General features: G+C 32.4%; 1 protein-coding gene across 3 annotated transcripts; it reads left to right on the forward strand.

Annotated features, from left to right (window-relative positions):
- Window positions 1-7,397: 7,397 nt before the first annotated feature.
- On the forward strand, window positions 7,398-14,280 carry LOC145635413 (protein STRUBBELIG-RECEPTOR FAMILY 8-like). Of its 3 annotated transcripts, none has more exons than XM_081686690.1 (16): window positions 7,398-7,653; window positions 8,580-8,712; window positions 8,836-8,907; window positions 8,987-9,052; window positions 9,155-9,226; window positions 9,321-9,392; window positions 9,540-9,611; window positions 9,704-9,769; window positions 9,869-9,934; window positions 10,011-10,330; window positions 10,814-11,070; window positions 11,510-11,781; window positions 11,869-12,004; window positions 12,470-12,609; window positions 12,699-12,855; window positions 13,608-14,280. In XM_081686690.1, the coding sequence occupies exons 1-16, from the start codon at window positions 7,560-7,562 to the stop codon at window positions 13,758-13,760; spliced, it is 2,148 nt and encodes a 715-aa protein (XP_081542816.1). In that variant the 5' UTR covers window positions 7,398-7,559; the 3' UTR covers window positions 13,761-14,280. The 3 variants fall into 3 exon arrangements, with proteins under 3 accessions (XP_081542816.1, XP_081542817.1, XP_081542818.1); XM_081686691.1 differs by having other exon boundaries at window positions 10,823-11,070; XM_081686692.1 differs by lacking the exon at window positions 7,398-7,653 and having other exon boundaries at window positions 8,606-8,737.
- The last annotated feature ends 494 nt before the right edge of the window (window positions 14,281-14,774 follow it).

Here is a 14,774-nt window from a genome sequence, read left to right on the forward strand (position 1 = left end):
AAATAAATGCATGCATCAATAAATGTACAAGTTCCTGTTTGTATGTGCTCCCTTGTCTTCATTCTCGCTTTAAGCTAAAAATTTTAGTATTTGTATTTTAATGACTCACTCATGCATATTTCTTGAATTGTATAATGTAGCATTAGTATATAAGCTAGAAGCCAAGAACAAATAAAGGTTTAAATAAGACAAATTAGCTTTAATATTAGTTTGTGATAGATTAATTTATTAATTTATATGAACTAAAACTTTACTTATAAAGTCTTTGAAATCACCAATAATTTCCTTGGAAATTCACTTAATATCAACCTGCTACTTCATTAAACTAAAATTGGACCTTGCATGCAGCTTTATTATTAGTACATTATTATTAACTACTTTATAATTGTACATATTATTAATACTAATAATAATATTATATGTGCCTTACTTCAATATATTAGTACTAGATTAATTAATATATTGAAATAAAAATGCGTGCCTTGCTTAGGATTGAAGAGAAAAATAAATGGAAAAGTTATAAAGTTGATCGACTAGGCAGGTATAGAAATTCAATTCCTTGCCTTAACGTAGAGTTAACCCACTACAAATTATTCTTTGCTGCTTTCAATGCCAAATTGTATTGTACTATAGTACTACAATATTTGGTGCTTTGCCAAAAGAAGGTGCATAGAATCATCCAATAGGATTTTTTGAAACGTATAATTCATATGAGTATTTTTATTACTCCGTATCATATTATGTTACTTTCTCTGTTTATCATTTGTTAGCTAAATATGCTCGATCTTGCAAGTCTAGCTCATTTTTACATAAAAAGATTTATTTTGGTTGTAAGAGAAGGAATAACATGGTTTAATTGATTGTTTTTAGCTAGGTTTAATTTATACGGCTTTTTTTTTTAACCCTCTTTAATGTAGGAGTTGCTGCATGTACATTTCCTCTATTGTGAACCATGTATGTATGCATGCATGCAACAATGGAAGCTAAGCAATCACTCTATGTTAATTTAAAAAATTATAATCTTTTCAGAATATTAATTCCTCCGTAATGAAATGTATGTATGAACTCCATTGGTATGAAGTCTTTTACGAAGATGTTTGAAAACAATTATGTGTGGAATAGGTCCAAAACAAACAATATTATATTAAATTACTCATCATCTAATCAGAGACAATGTGATTAGAGTCAAGGTGAGCATGTGGCCCAACAACTTGAGTGAAAAAGATTAGGGTCCAATACAAGTGGTAGCAGAGCTAATGGTTTGGCTAGGACAAACATACAAACCAGGCCAAATGGGTAACATGGTGCTCGAACATATGCAAATGTAGAGTGGTGTGCTCGATGACATGAGCTAGTACAAATATTTGGCAATGGTGTGTGGAAGCCCTCAGTAAAAGGAAAATCCTATATTGTACAAGTTAAGAGTGAAAGTGATCGGGCTAGAAAAAGAACTAGAGAATGTCCATGATATTGAACTAAACTACATGCTTAGTTGTTTTCACAAGATAATTAACATAAATTTCTTTATTTTATTTAATTAATGAATGGCATCTTATAATCATCAACTAATGCACGTTTAGTTTTACACATGATCAATAATGTTTTCTCAAGCACATTAGTCAATTAAATAAATAAATAAAAAGTCGTACATACCTTTATATTGTTGTGTATGAAAACAATCATACTTTGTCTAAAAAGATTATAAAGTTACAAATTCATGAAAGACATGCAAATTCTCCAACTTTCTGAACAATTGCTAATATAGTTTGCTTTTTAGTGGAAATTGGAATCCCCTTTTCATATTATTCCATCACGTAATTCTCATTATAATCACACAACGTTGGATTTATGGTCAATGCGATCCAAAAAGAAAGAAAAAAAAAAGGAATGAATTTAATGGAAGCTCTACACAAGTCATTGAACCCTTTAACCTTTTTTCCTTTTTTTTAAAAAAAAAAAATATATTTTCTTCCTGTTTTTCATTACTTGTAAAAGGTTGCCTCTCAATGCAAAAAGAATGGCTACATATCACTTATACCTTTGGAAATTAAAGTAAGTGTTGCAATATTATACTTCTTTTTTCTTTTATTATTATTATTTATTATTATTTTTTTTATTTTTTATTATTTTTTTTTAACAGTGTGAAATATAATGGTTGCACTATATATGACATGTGCAAACTAGCTATATCTATTTAACCTACATAGTATGTCATTTTTAGGATAACTTTTTTAGGGGTAGGGGACGGCAAACTACGTAACTTGTAACTTTTAATGTTTAGCTAACTTTACTACTAACCCCGTTACATATTATTTGTAATGATTAGACATTTTTTCGCTCTACTTTATGTCAAAGCGTTGCAAATAATATGTAATGGAGGTAGTATATAAATTTGTCTTATCGCTCTTGCCGACAAGACATACTTTCAATAAGGTGAAACTTCTTAATTGAAGGTCGATCAAAATCAAGGTCAGTATATATAATCCATATAGAGAAAATATAATACAAAGTATTTTTTTTGTATGCCTTGTAAATTTCTTTATTATATATAATTATGACTCCGATCCATTATGTAATTACATTATAAAAATATCAACGAAAATAGATCAATTTGATTAGAGAGTAACTCATTATCTTAAACGTAAACATTTGCAAATTACGTAAAATTTTGGAGTAAACCAGACTAAATTTCTTAAAGGTCAATTAAATAAAGAAATTCCTACTACTACTAATATTAGTATTAATACATTGCTTCTACTCAAATACTGACTTTGAATTAACATTGATTTGGAAAATTAATGCCTTAAATAAATAATGTACTAGCATACTTTTAGTATACTTTAGGTCATTTGTAACAACATAAAGCAATATCTTACTAGCTTAGTAATGAAAATGTGAAATAAATCTTCCTAATTATAGGTTTCTAGTTAGGTAGCTGTATTCATAGCTTGCTATATTAGTACTCGATCGTATTAATTCATAATTATATTGGACCATGCAATTTGATGAATTTATTAATTACGGAGTAATAATTAAACACATACTGACAATAATAGACCTACTAATTATTTTAAAATTATAATTAAAGAATAGTATGGGATCTAGAAAGTTGTAGCAGGTGATCTACCAGATTCTAATTTAATCATATATTGTCGTACAATTATTAAATACGGAGTATTTGATTGTATTTGACGCCAAATTAAAGCTTATTAGATCGGATTTTAGTAATGCTAATCTAATTATGGATCACATTCTTCTGTTTAATCTCATCTCTTTTATATAATATGAGCTGAGAGTTGTAGGAAGAATTTTAGATGTTAGTGTTAATAGTGTAAATCTGTAATACGGATTTAAGAATATTACACTACGTTTTATTTCGACTTTTTTTTTTTTTTTTTTTTTTTTTTTTTTGTGTTAGAGAGCCACAAGGGCGGAAAATGAGAATCAATCCCAAGATCTCTTGGAATCGGGAGGGGAGCTCTAACCACTTGAGCTATCCCTCACTCTCTTATTTCGTCTATATATATACATAATATTGTTAAACACGAAGTACATTTATTGACCATTAAAACGTATGTATCACTAAATAGATTTAATTTTGTAACGTGATAAGCTACTACTACTACTACTAGATTAACCTAGTTACTAAGGAGTAAATGTTTTCAATATCTCGATTTCATATTACATGTGTCCCTATTTTTTTTTCTTTTTTTTTTTCAATTTCTATTATCTCCAAAAATTATCTGTTAGTGGGTCATCTCAACCAAAAGCTTAAACTGATGATTGAGGCTCAGGAATATGTTTTATACTCTATCACTCCCCCTCACACGAGAGCTCGTTTGGGCTAGAAGTGTGGATACCCAGCGCTTAATATTCCACTTGAAAGTGGGGGTGGATGAGATTCGAACCCGTGACCTTTGTGTCACGCTGGCTCTGATACCATGTTAGTGGACCATCTCAACCAAAAACATAAACTGATGATTGAGGCTTAGGAATATGTTTTATACTCTATCATTATCTAACATTTTATGATTTAAAAGTGACATATCTAAAAAAAAAAAAAAAAAAGCAAAAGTATATTTTTATTTTAACCAAGCGGCCTAAAGTATAATTAATCACTTTTTTTTAATTTCCTTTTTAATGTTAGAAAGATAAAAAAAAAATATTATGAATGCCACCCAAATAATGATTCATGATCCACCAAAAAAAAAAAGGTGAAGTGGGGTTTTAATAGATCACGAGCAAAAGACAGCAAATATTATTGAAATTTTTCATGAAAAAGTTGCACATAGTTGCCAATAATCCTAATATTGGACGATATTGTCGTTTTCAGTCCATTTCTTGTAAAAATAATATTTCCCTAATTTTCAATTTATGCATGAATATAGTGCTAAGAAAATCTCTTGTTTTTTCTTTTTATACCGAAGTTTGTTCTAGGAATAATAGTACTTTTAATATTCAAAGTGGTCCATTAAAATCTAATGGAATGAGAAACTTTAAAATTACCACATAATTAAGGTGTCTTTTACCTAAAGTGCTAATGGAGTATATTCTTTTTAATTGTTTCCAAGAAAATTTGTTTTTTCACTCCCATGCTTTTTAATTGGTGGGTACCATGTACCAATGCATGTTTAAACGTTAACATAATTATCACTTTACCCTCAATAGTAGTGAGTTAAAAGAGATTTACCCTACCAAATGTAATAAGTTAATAAAAAAATGTTAAAAAATGTTGGGTATAGTAGGTGGATATAAAATCTAAAACTTTGTAATAAAAAGAAAATGTACATTCATAAATTACTCAAAGGATGTATTTTCTTTTAATTCTTATTGTTTGTTCTTATTTTTCCGTATTTAAAACACTTTTAATGAAAAGTATTGGAACATGCTTTAATTTGATGCGTTTGCCTCTTACATTTTTCTCATTATTGTTATAGTAGAAGCTAAGGTTTAATAAAAGTTACGTGAAACCTAATTTTATTCGTATTTTAAGGAATATAAACGTGGTCTCATCATTTTACATGTTGTACCTAAAATATAATATAATAACTAATTCTTATACTAGTATGACTATTAATTATGATCAAACGTTAATTTCCCTAAAATGACATCGAGTAGAACTAATAAAGTAGTTAACTCATGCGTCCATTGGTTAGTGGAGCATACCTTTTAAATGTGGCTCCTACTCTATGAGAGTCCTTAGTTGATCATGATTATTGATTGGATTTAATGACCTTTTTCTCATGTTGTAATTAGGAAAGTCAATAAAAAGACACATACAAATATACAATGGCTCATCTCAATCCAATTAAATACTCTACAAATGAGTTTGTCCATCACTAGAATTATTACTCGTAGTTCCTTTATCTTATCTAGGTGTTTCACTATGATTATTTATGCTATTCATAATATTCACTGTGATTATAATTTTACTTATATGAAAAAGAAATAAGATAATATATTAAGGCAAAAGCTAACGAACGTCCCGGGGGCGTTGGATATCTCGATATATGTTTTTCAAAATATTTTTTTAAAATTAATAATTCATACCTAAAAACCAAAATCACATTATAAATAACTAAAAAATAAACGGAGTGTTAATAAAATTTAATTTAATTGTCTTATAATATCATTAGCTAATTATTATCACTAGATTCTTTCAATATTCAACTACTCCATTATTTGTTAAATTAAAGGATCGTCAAATTAGACAAATATGTAGAAAATATATGTAAAAGATAGATGATGATTTCCAAATTCCAATACAGATAAGTCGAAAAAAATGAGGGGCCTAACTTATTTAATCCCTCAAAAGCTTTGTCCCAATGTTGTGAGTTGTGACACCATCTCCACATGAAAATTTATTGACACTTAGCATGGTTTGAGCCTACCAAATTTTCACCGACAACCTATAAATTCATGCTCCATTGCACACATATTTGTAGGTTTCCAGGTTCTTTGCTTGATTGACAAATTAGGAACAATGACCTAAACTCACAATGTCCTAAACTCGTATTTGTCTATTTAAAGAAAGAGACACTTAAGGGAGCACTCTTAATCTAGTTAGTTTTAGTTTTTATTTTTATTATTATTTATTTTTATTTAGGATATGCGCAATATTAGGGGTTTAGAGCCCGTTCACTTCAGCTTAATTTCAGTTCATTTTAGTTCAGCTTCAATCAGTTCAGCTCAGTTCAGTCCGGCCATTTCTTAATTTCTTTCTTTCATAAACAATTCAGCTTAGTTCGGTTCAGCTCCAATCAGTTCAGTTCAGTAAATCAGAACATGCCCTTAGAGTTGCATATGTATATGTAAGAGGCCTAAAGTAAAAGTATAGGCTAAATTAAATATTAGGTAAATTGACATGATTTTGTCATAAATTTTCAAAGCAATATGGATTACTAATTCAACAAATGTGCTATATGCCTATTTTAGTGAAGTGTAGTGTAGCGTAATTGAATATATACTCCTTATGTTTTTCTAATCCAAATAAACAAATGGAACAACATAATTGGATTCAATTTAACTACATTCTTGATTTTTGTGTTGTACTGGAACATAAATAATTATCTACTTGCATGAAAGTAATTAATAAAAAATATTTAATCATTTTCATATTTCAAATCATTACTCGTATTTGATTTCACGTATAAATAATCACGTTGTTAACACAACATTATTGTTATTCTCAATGCTAGAATCATTGGCAACTTTTTCCGGTAATATCAAATTCTGACCATTATATTTGTGACTAGTGCTTCTTAAATCATCTTATATAACCATCACAAACTCCACAAGATAGCTATATATGGTTTCACTTCTATAAGAATGCGATCAATATATTTTATCAACCACACAACATAAACTTCATACTATTGCCCGTAAAAAAAAAAACTTCATACTATTGACTATTGTAATAGAACTCAATAGTCAAAATTTCAACAAAGACAATGACTAATTATAATTATAATTAATTGAGTTAAAAACTTAAAACAAAAAATCAAATAATTTGACCACATTTCACCCTAGTCAAGAACTACCCTACATAACATAACAACCCCATTTCCCAACTCCCACTTATTCCTCCTGATTTTGATGCCGACAAAATACAAAGTCATTAAAATCCTCAAATATCCTAAAAAACCCAACTTAGTACTAATACTAAAATAATTAACTTAATTAATTCTCTTCAAAAAAAAAAAAAAAAAAAAAATCAATTTAATTACAATAATAAATAAAATAATAATAAATCTCCAACTAATCAATCACTCACTCACTCTGTCACTCACACTCTTCAATTCCCTCCTTCAATTCAATTCATATTCATTTACTCCTCTCTCCCCTAACCAAAGCTTCGAATCTCTCTCCTTTCTTTCTCTCTCCTCCTTTAATGGCGATCAAACTCACTCGCCTTCACTTTCTCTCTCTACCCTTTTCTTCTTTCTCTCTCCTCCTTCTACATCTTTCAACATCTTCTTCTTTTTCTACAATGTAATGTAACCATCACCCTGCATTTATTCATCCTCTGAAATCTTAATTTGTTGTTCAATTGAATAAAAATGGTGAAAATTTATATCTTTTCTTCTTTCTATATCTTTATATTGCTCTCTGTTTTATTGGGTTTTGTCCAAGCTAATACTGATGCCAATGATGGTAAGAATTTCATCTTTTTTAACGAGTGGCTAATTTTTTTTGATCTTATCATCTTATGTGGTTAATTTCATAAATTTTTGGTTTATTTCAAGTATTTTTTGCATCTGGGTATGTTAAAGTTTGAGTCTTTTTAGCAATTTTATTACCAAAAATTGAAAAAAAAAAATTTCTGGAAAATTGCACATTATCATGATTCATAAAAAATGAACAGTTTTTCTGGGTTTATTACTATGGAGTAATTTGATTTTCTTGAAGTGGGTCCAGATTATTTGTTTTGTGTTGTTACTTTGAGTTTCTGAAATTTGTAACTAATGTGGCCAAAAATTAACCTTTGATAAGGTTAAAAAGTAGAAGAGAATAATAAGAAGGGGGACCTTTTTTTTTAAAGGATAGTATTAATTTTATTTTGGATTATTTTGAAGTTTATTGTTGGGGACCTTTTTAAGGAAAAATGTTGCATGTTGTTGTACAATCTAATTTCAGTGTGCTTAGTTATTTTGTTGTTAGTTGATACTATGTTTAAAAAATTTGATTGAATTTATGAGTTTTTGTGTGATTGTTTCATGACTAGTTGTTGAGGGTTATGATTGTGTATACAATTGGACCTCACTAGACCCTTGGCCATGATGGATTGATGGGTATTGGTGGAGGATTTTTTGTGGGGTTTTATACACATGTTCAAACTGTACTAGTTTATGAGCTTTTAGGATATGGTTGCGTACATCTGAACCTCTCTATGCCTCGTCCTTAGGGGAACTATTCCGGGTTGTCGTCTTTGTGAAGATTATTGAAGGGGAGAAAGGAAACTGAATTCCTTTCTTCCCTTAATTGTTGTAATTTTTAGGGAGCTAAAGGCAGCTTTTTCTATGCAAGCAGTTAATTTTTTGGTTAAGTAGAATATAGAGTAATGAATTTATGGTTTTCAGCTCAAGCACTTCAAGTTTTGTATGGTGCATTGAATAATCCTTCTCAGTTGACGGGATGGAAAACGAGTGGCGGTGATCCATGTGGAGAGTCTTGGAAAGGGGTTAAGTGTGATGGTTCGGCTGTTGTTTCCTTGTATGGTTCTACAATTCTACTCATGGTGTGCTTTTTAAGTGGTAATGCATTGTTCAATGGTTTTATTCTTGTGCATTTATGTAACTTAATGAGCCTATGGCACCATTTTTGTTGGGTTGACAGGGATATTTCCGGTTTAGGAGTAGGCGGTACAATGGGATATTTGCTTTCAAACCTTGCCTCATTGAAGACATTGTGAGAAAGCTTTTTGAATGATTCTTTACTCTTATTTGTCATTGCTGAACAGTTACTGATAGTTTAATCTTGTTGACAGGGATATGAGTAATAATAACATTCACGATCCTATCCCATTTTCAATGCCACCGAATCTAACATCCTTGTAAGATTTTAGTTGTGTATGTATATGACACTCTTTTCGTTTGAGAAAAGATTAATCGAATCATCATCAGTTGTAAAATGCCTATGGTTCTTTGTTTTGCAGAAATCTAGCACACAATAATCTGAGTGGAAGCCTTCCATACTCCATTGTGAACATGGTTTCACTTTCTTATTTGTAAGCAACTCTTCTCTTGCTTTTCAACACTTGTTCGGTCATATTGTGGTTCACTTACAAGTCTGCTACCTGCTATTCCACACATCCATTGCAGGAATGTGAGCCGTAATTCACTTTCTCAGCCAATTGCAGATGTGTTTGCTAATCATACAGCCCTTGCAACCTTGTAAGACTACTAAAGTCACACAGTTATTGTCGGTATTGTATAATACCATTTCTTTTTCGTAAATTTATCTAGTCGAGTTGCTCTTTAAGCATTACAATATGTTTACTGTTCTGAAAGAATTACCTGTTAATTTGCAATGTAATGCAGAGATCTATCATACAATAATTTCTCTGGAGATATCCCAGCTTCTTTTAGTGCCTTGTCTAATCTTTCAACGCTGTGAGTTCTTGCTTAAGCCAGTTCTTTTAGCCATTCCACTTATTAATTTATTTGTTGATCAGACATCTCATAGTATCCTGTTAATTCTGCAGTGAGCTTCAAAACAATCAGTTAACTGGTTCTCTTGATATTCTTGTTCCTCTGCCTTTGGATAATCTGTAAGTTTTTCCCTCAAATTTTCTTTTCGGATGCCTGTGGTTATGATTATTGTACAGAGAAAGTTACAAGTTTTTTTAATTGATCACGGTGTTGAACAGAAATGTTGCAAACAACCACTTCACTGGTTGGGTACCACAAGAGCTCAAGTCATTACCCAACTTTATGTAAGTTGTAGTTCTCATTTTGTTTTTATTACTGTTTCTGTGGATTATCATCCTAAACTTGGCTGTCTTTGTACAGTTATAATGGTAACTCATTTGATAATGGCCCAGCTCCTCCACCGCCACCATACACTCCACCTCCTCCTGGAACACCTTCTAAGCGAAGGCACAGAAATTCAGGAGGTACTTCTCAGTCGCCTGAGAGTCCTGATAGCCAGGCCTCCCATGGAAAGAAAAAATCTTCGCATGTTGGAACTGTCATCGGGGTAGTATTAGGTGTTGTTTTCTTGCTATTGTTCGGCATCCTGCTTGCTCTTCTCTTCTGCAAGCGAAAAAGGAGAAAGAAAGATGATGGTGGTCGAATGTCTGCACGAGGTGCCTCTAATGGCAGTGAAAAAGGTATAGAACCTTCAATGTCTAATAAACTTAATAAATCTTTTGGATCAGAAAAATGAAAACATAAATATTTTTGGTTAATGATTCCGATATCAGTCACAGGCTCGTCCTTATTCTTGGCTACAGTTTTATTCAGCATTCGTTAATCATTAGTGATTTCTCTTGGATAAATCTGCAACTTTGCATGCTATCTTATAAATTAGTATCTAGACAATATAAGTGGGTGAAAGAGTCTGAAACACATGTGCTCAACTGCTAAATCTTTCTTTTGGTAGTCTTTTTCCATGCTAAACAGACTTGCCATTGTTTCTTCTATTAATTATATTTCTAGCTTAGCTCATGAAGTACTATTGGATCGACCATTGATATTTAGAATTTCGATGTACTTATTTTCATGATTTAAATTTAAAGCTCTTTGGTCAATATCATGTAGTGCTTGGATTCTCCTTTGTTTGTTGTAATTGTGCTGTTGACTCGAGTTTTCAGTTAATACAGAGATGCAAGAACAGAGGGTCACAAGCACGGCTGCAGTTGTTGATCTGAAGCCCCCACCAACCGAAAATTCGGTGGTTGAGAAAATGCATGGGAAAAATGGATCTTTGAGACGAGCAAAATCCCCTATTACGGCTACTTCATATACAGTTGCTTCTCTTCAACTTGCAACTAACAGCTTTAGTCAAGAAAATATTATTGGTGAAGGCTCACTTGGTCGGGTTTATAGAGCAGAATTTTCTAATGGCAAGGTACGTTTTAGAACATCGTGTTTTGGTTTTGAAGTAGTAATTGATAAGAAATCAATTCAGCTAGTCAAGCAATATTAGCCTATGTTTAGCTACCGCCTTTTCAAATTTGTGGTGGCTGAAATTCTCATTATGCTTATGGTTATGGTTAAATAAACTCTGCGCCATGTCCGCCCAGGTCTCACATATCCCCATAGGTGCTCTTGGAAGTTATTGCTTTAAGTATCAAAATTCTAATCGCTAGATTTCTGCCTGAGTAGAAGCTTCAGATGCAATGACATCCTCATTTCAGCATTTCCATCTCATATTGCTGCTTGCATATTAGTGTCCAGATTAATTGTTTTACACAACATTCACCAGTGAGCATGGAGACTATGGACCTGGCTTGTAATTTATGTGCCCGTATTCCTTCTATTTACGTTTAAGTTGTGTGCTAGTTCAGGTCTTGGCTGTTAAGAAGATTGATAATTCAGCATTATCCTTGCAAGAGGAGGATAATTTTCTTGAAGCTGTGTCAAATATGTCGCGCCTCAGACACCCGAACATTGTCTCACTTGTAGGATACTGCACAGAACATGGGCAGCGTCTTTTAGTGAATGAATACATTGGGAGCGGGAGTCTGCATGATATGCTACACTTCTCTGATGATGGAAGCAAGAGATTGACATGGAATGCACGAGTCCGAGTTTCACTTGGAACAGCCAGAGCTCTAGAGTAAGCTATATTGCATTACCTTTGTACAAACTCAACTTTGTTCCTATTTGTTAATTATATTGTACTAAAGACCTTGATCTTCTGTAGGTACTTGCATGAAGTCTGTTTGCCATCTGTTGTACATCGAAATTTCAAGTCAGCAAATATTCTTCTTGACGAAGAGTTCAACCCTCATTTGTCAGATTGTGGACTGGCTGCTTTGAATCCAAACACAGAGAGACAGGTACATAATTAAGGCTAAAAAGGCTCTGTTGTCTCAATAGTAACTATGATAGGCATAACCTTTCCTTTGGACTTCTTAAATGGTGTGAAAAATTTAATTATCTGTGCTGTGATAAAATAATAAGCAATCACATAGTATTCTCATGGTTAAGTCATCATTGCTCTAAAATATTTCAGTGGATGTTGTCATGTTGTTGCGTTCAACTCTCCCACTCACGGATGTTAGTACACTTTTTGGATCCATTTTTTTACTAATCATGTATTAAGTTCTTAAACTTCTAATTATAGAGCATGGATTTGAAACCCTATATCATAAAATTATCATTTCTTTCAAAAATTTAATGTTGATTATCTATTTTTTTACTTGAAACATGACATTTTATAACGGTGAATGTTTTGAGTAAAAGAAAATCTGGTATATAGTACTCAGGAATCTAATATATTTGCTGGTACATCCCCAAAACAGGTGTCAACCCAAATGGTAGGTTCGTTTGGTTACAGTGCTCCAGAGTTTGCTTTGTCTGGAATATACACCACAAAAAGTGATGTATATAGCTTTGGGGTGGTGATGTTGGAGCTTTTGACAGGGCGTAAGCCTTTAGATAGGTGCAATCTTCCTCCGCTAAATTTTCTTGTTTCATAGTTCGTTTATGTTAGCTTGCTCTTTTTTCTAAAGAATATCCTGCCCTTTTCAGTTCTAGACCAAGGTCCGAACAATCACTTGTTAGATGGGCTACACCACAACTGCATGATATAGATGCTCTAGCCAAAATGGTTGATCCCACTCTTAATGGCATGTATCCTGCAAAATCCTTGTCTCGGTTTGCTGACATCATTGCTCTCTGTGTTCAGGTAACATCTTTTGACTTTCTTTGCTGATTATAGATGGTGTACAACCATTATAAGTAGCCAAAGCATAAATCTGCATATTTATACTAGCGTCTTAAAATAGGATTTTTTTCCTCTTTTGGAAATAGGACTATCGCAACCTCTTACTGAGCTGAAATTTGTTTATGGAGTATATGTTAGTCTCTTAATGAGCTGAAATTGTGGGTGTGTTTACCTTCACCTTGAGCCAACCAGGGTAGGATTCTGCTCCTATTCAGACACTGAACATGAGCCGTGATCATCTGGTTTGACATGTTATCTCTCTGTGTTGACGATATCTGTCATGCATTATATGATACACGAAGCATTCTACTCCGTACAACTTATCCATGAACAGTTTAATTTTACCTTCTTGATTTCATAACCTAGAAGGTAGTTCAACTATTTCAGAGCGGCCTGGTAAACAAAAATCCAATATTTGTGACAAAATTTAATACTCCTTATATATATGGGACATACATTGGGCTGTTTGGGGTTTTAGTGACTAGATAGGAGGGTATTTTTCAGAAGGATATCGGATAATATCACCTTAGAGATGGATTTATTGTGCCTCAGTTGTTTAACAAGGATATATTGTTCGTGTGCTACAGCCTACAATAGTCTTTTTAGTTTTTGTACGGAATCATTGTGACATGATCATAACTCACAACCATTCTTCTATCATGCAAATCTTGTACAATTAAGCTTACATCAAAACCATCTGTTTCTCTTTATAGCCTGAGCCAGAGTTTCGACCACCAATGTCAGAAGTTGTACAAGCATTAGTCCGGCTGGTGCAGAGGGCAGGTGTTGCAAAAAGGCGATCCAGTGATGAATCAGGTTTTGGGTTCAGGACACCAGATCATGAGGCAATCGACATGTCATTTTAAAAAGTCCGGAAAGTGAGATTAATCGGCACCAATTTTGTTTTTAAGTCCTAACTGAGTTGTATTACTGCTTCCACCTGTGTTGCTCGAAGCCTTGAGGGAAGACATGGAGACTGCGAGAGTTGATCATAATCGGAGTTTATCGAATCTGTAATTAGTCTCTAAGCATGTAACAGAACTTGTCCTGAGTACATATATTATTTCACTGGCAATGTAATTAATTTTTTCACCCAATAGAAAAACCGAGTGTAAAGTCAGAACGTTCGCCGTCTACTGTTTTGGAAACACTTCACCTGTTTCCATGGATCTATACACCTTATTACTCCGAGCTGCAAATATGAGCTGCATTTCTGATACCTATGTTGCTGATTTCCTGGTGTACTCCCATCTCGAAGATATTGTCTTAAATATTTTATATATTCTAGGTCAACTATCCACTTTACTCCTTGATCTCAACTTCTTGAAACCATCCTAACTTTCAACTACGAGTAGATCAACATAAAAATGTATCTCACATCACATAAAAGTTACCCCTTTACGAAATTTTATATTGAAGTGATTATCATTACTCGACAATGAAAATGATTATTGATGATGTAATATAACCTGCTTTGATGTCCTTTTCTTAAGTCACGATAACACCACTTAAGAGATGAACTTAATTATTGAATCTCAGATGTTTTTCTTACAAAAATAAAATCAATGCGTATTTTTGGTTATACATCATAAAATGTTTCTATACATAACCAAGAATACGCATTGATCATCTTTCGTCTCGCTCTTGAATACAGGAGCTGTGGCATAAGAGGCAGCCAAAGAGGCCAGAGACAAAGGGTTGGCAATCAAGCAAAGTGAGAGTATGATATTGTATTAGTACAGGCTGGTCACATGGTATACCTTTGTAAACAAACATGTAACATGAGAATACAGAGTATATTGCTCAACATAATATAGGGTTGTTACTATTCACATGCCATGCATTTTCATGATATAATTCTTTTAAATTCTTTTTTTCTT

Source organism: Chenopodium album, chromosome 6 (assembly GCF_948465745.1).
Source record: "Chenopodium album chromosome 6, dcCheAlbu1.1, whole genome shotgun sequence".
In the NCBI taxonomy this organism is placed as follows: Eukaryota; Viridiplantae; Streptophyta; class Magnoliopsida; order Caryophyllales; family Amaranthaceae; genus Chenopodium; species Chenopodium album.

What these genes read in the sequence shown, in the direction of transcription:
- LOC145635413 (XM_081686690.1), top strand. Translation starts at nt 7,560, where the DNA reads ATGGTGAAAATTTATATCTTTTCTTCTTTCTATATCTTTATATTGCTC. An exon ending in GGTTCGGCTGTTGTTTCCTT is followed by an intron (nt 8,713 to 8,835) that starts GTATGGTTCTAC and finishes TTGGGTTGACAG; the next exon opens with GGATATTTCCGGTTTAGGAG. An exon ending in CAGAATTTTCTAATGGCAAG is followed by an intron (nt 11,071 to 11,509) that starts GTACGTTTTAGA and finishes GTGCTAGTTCAG; the next exon opens with GTCTTGGCTGTTAAGAAGAT.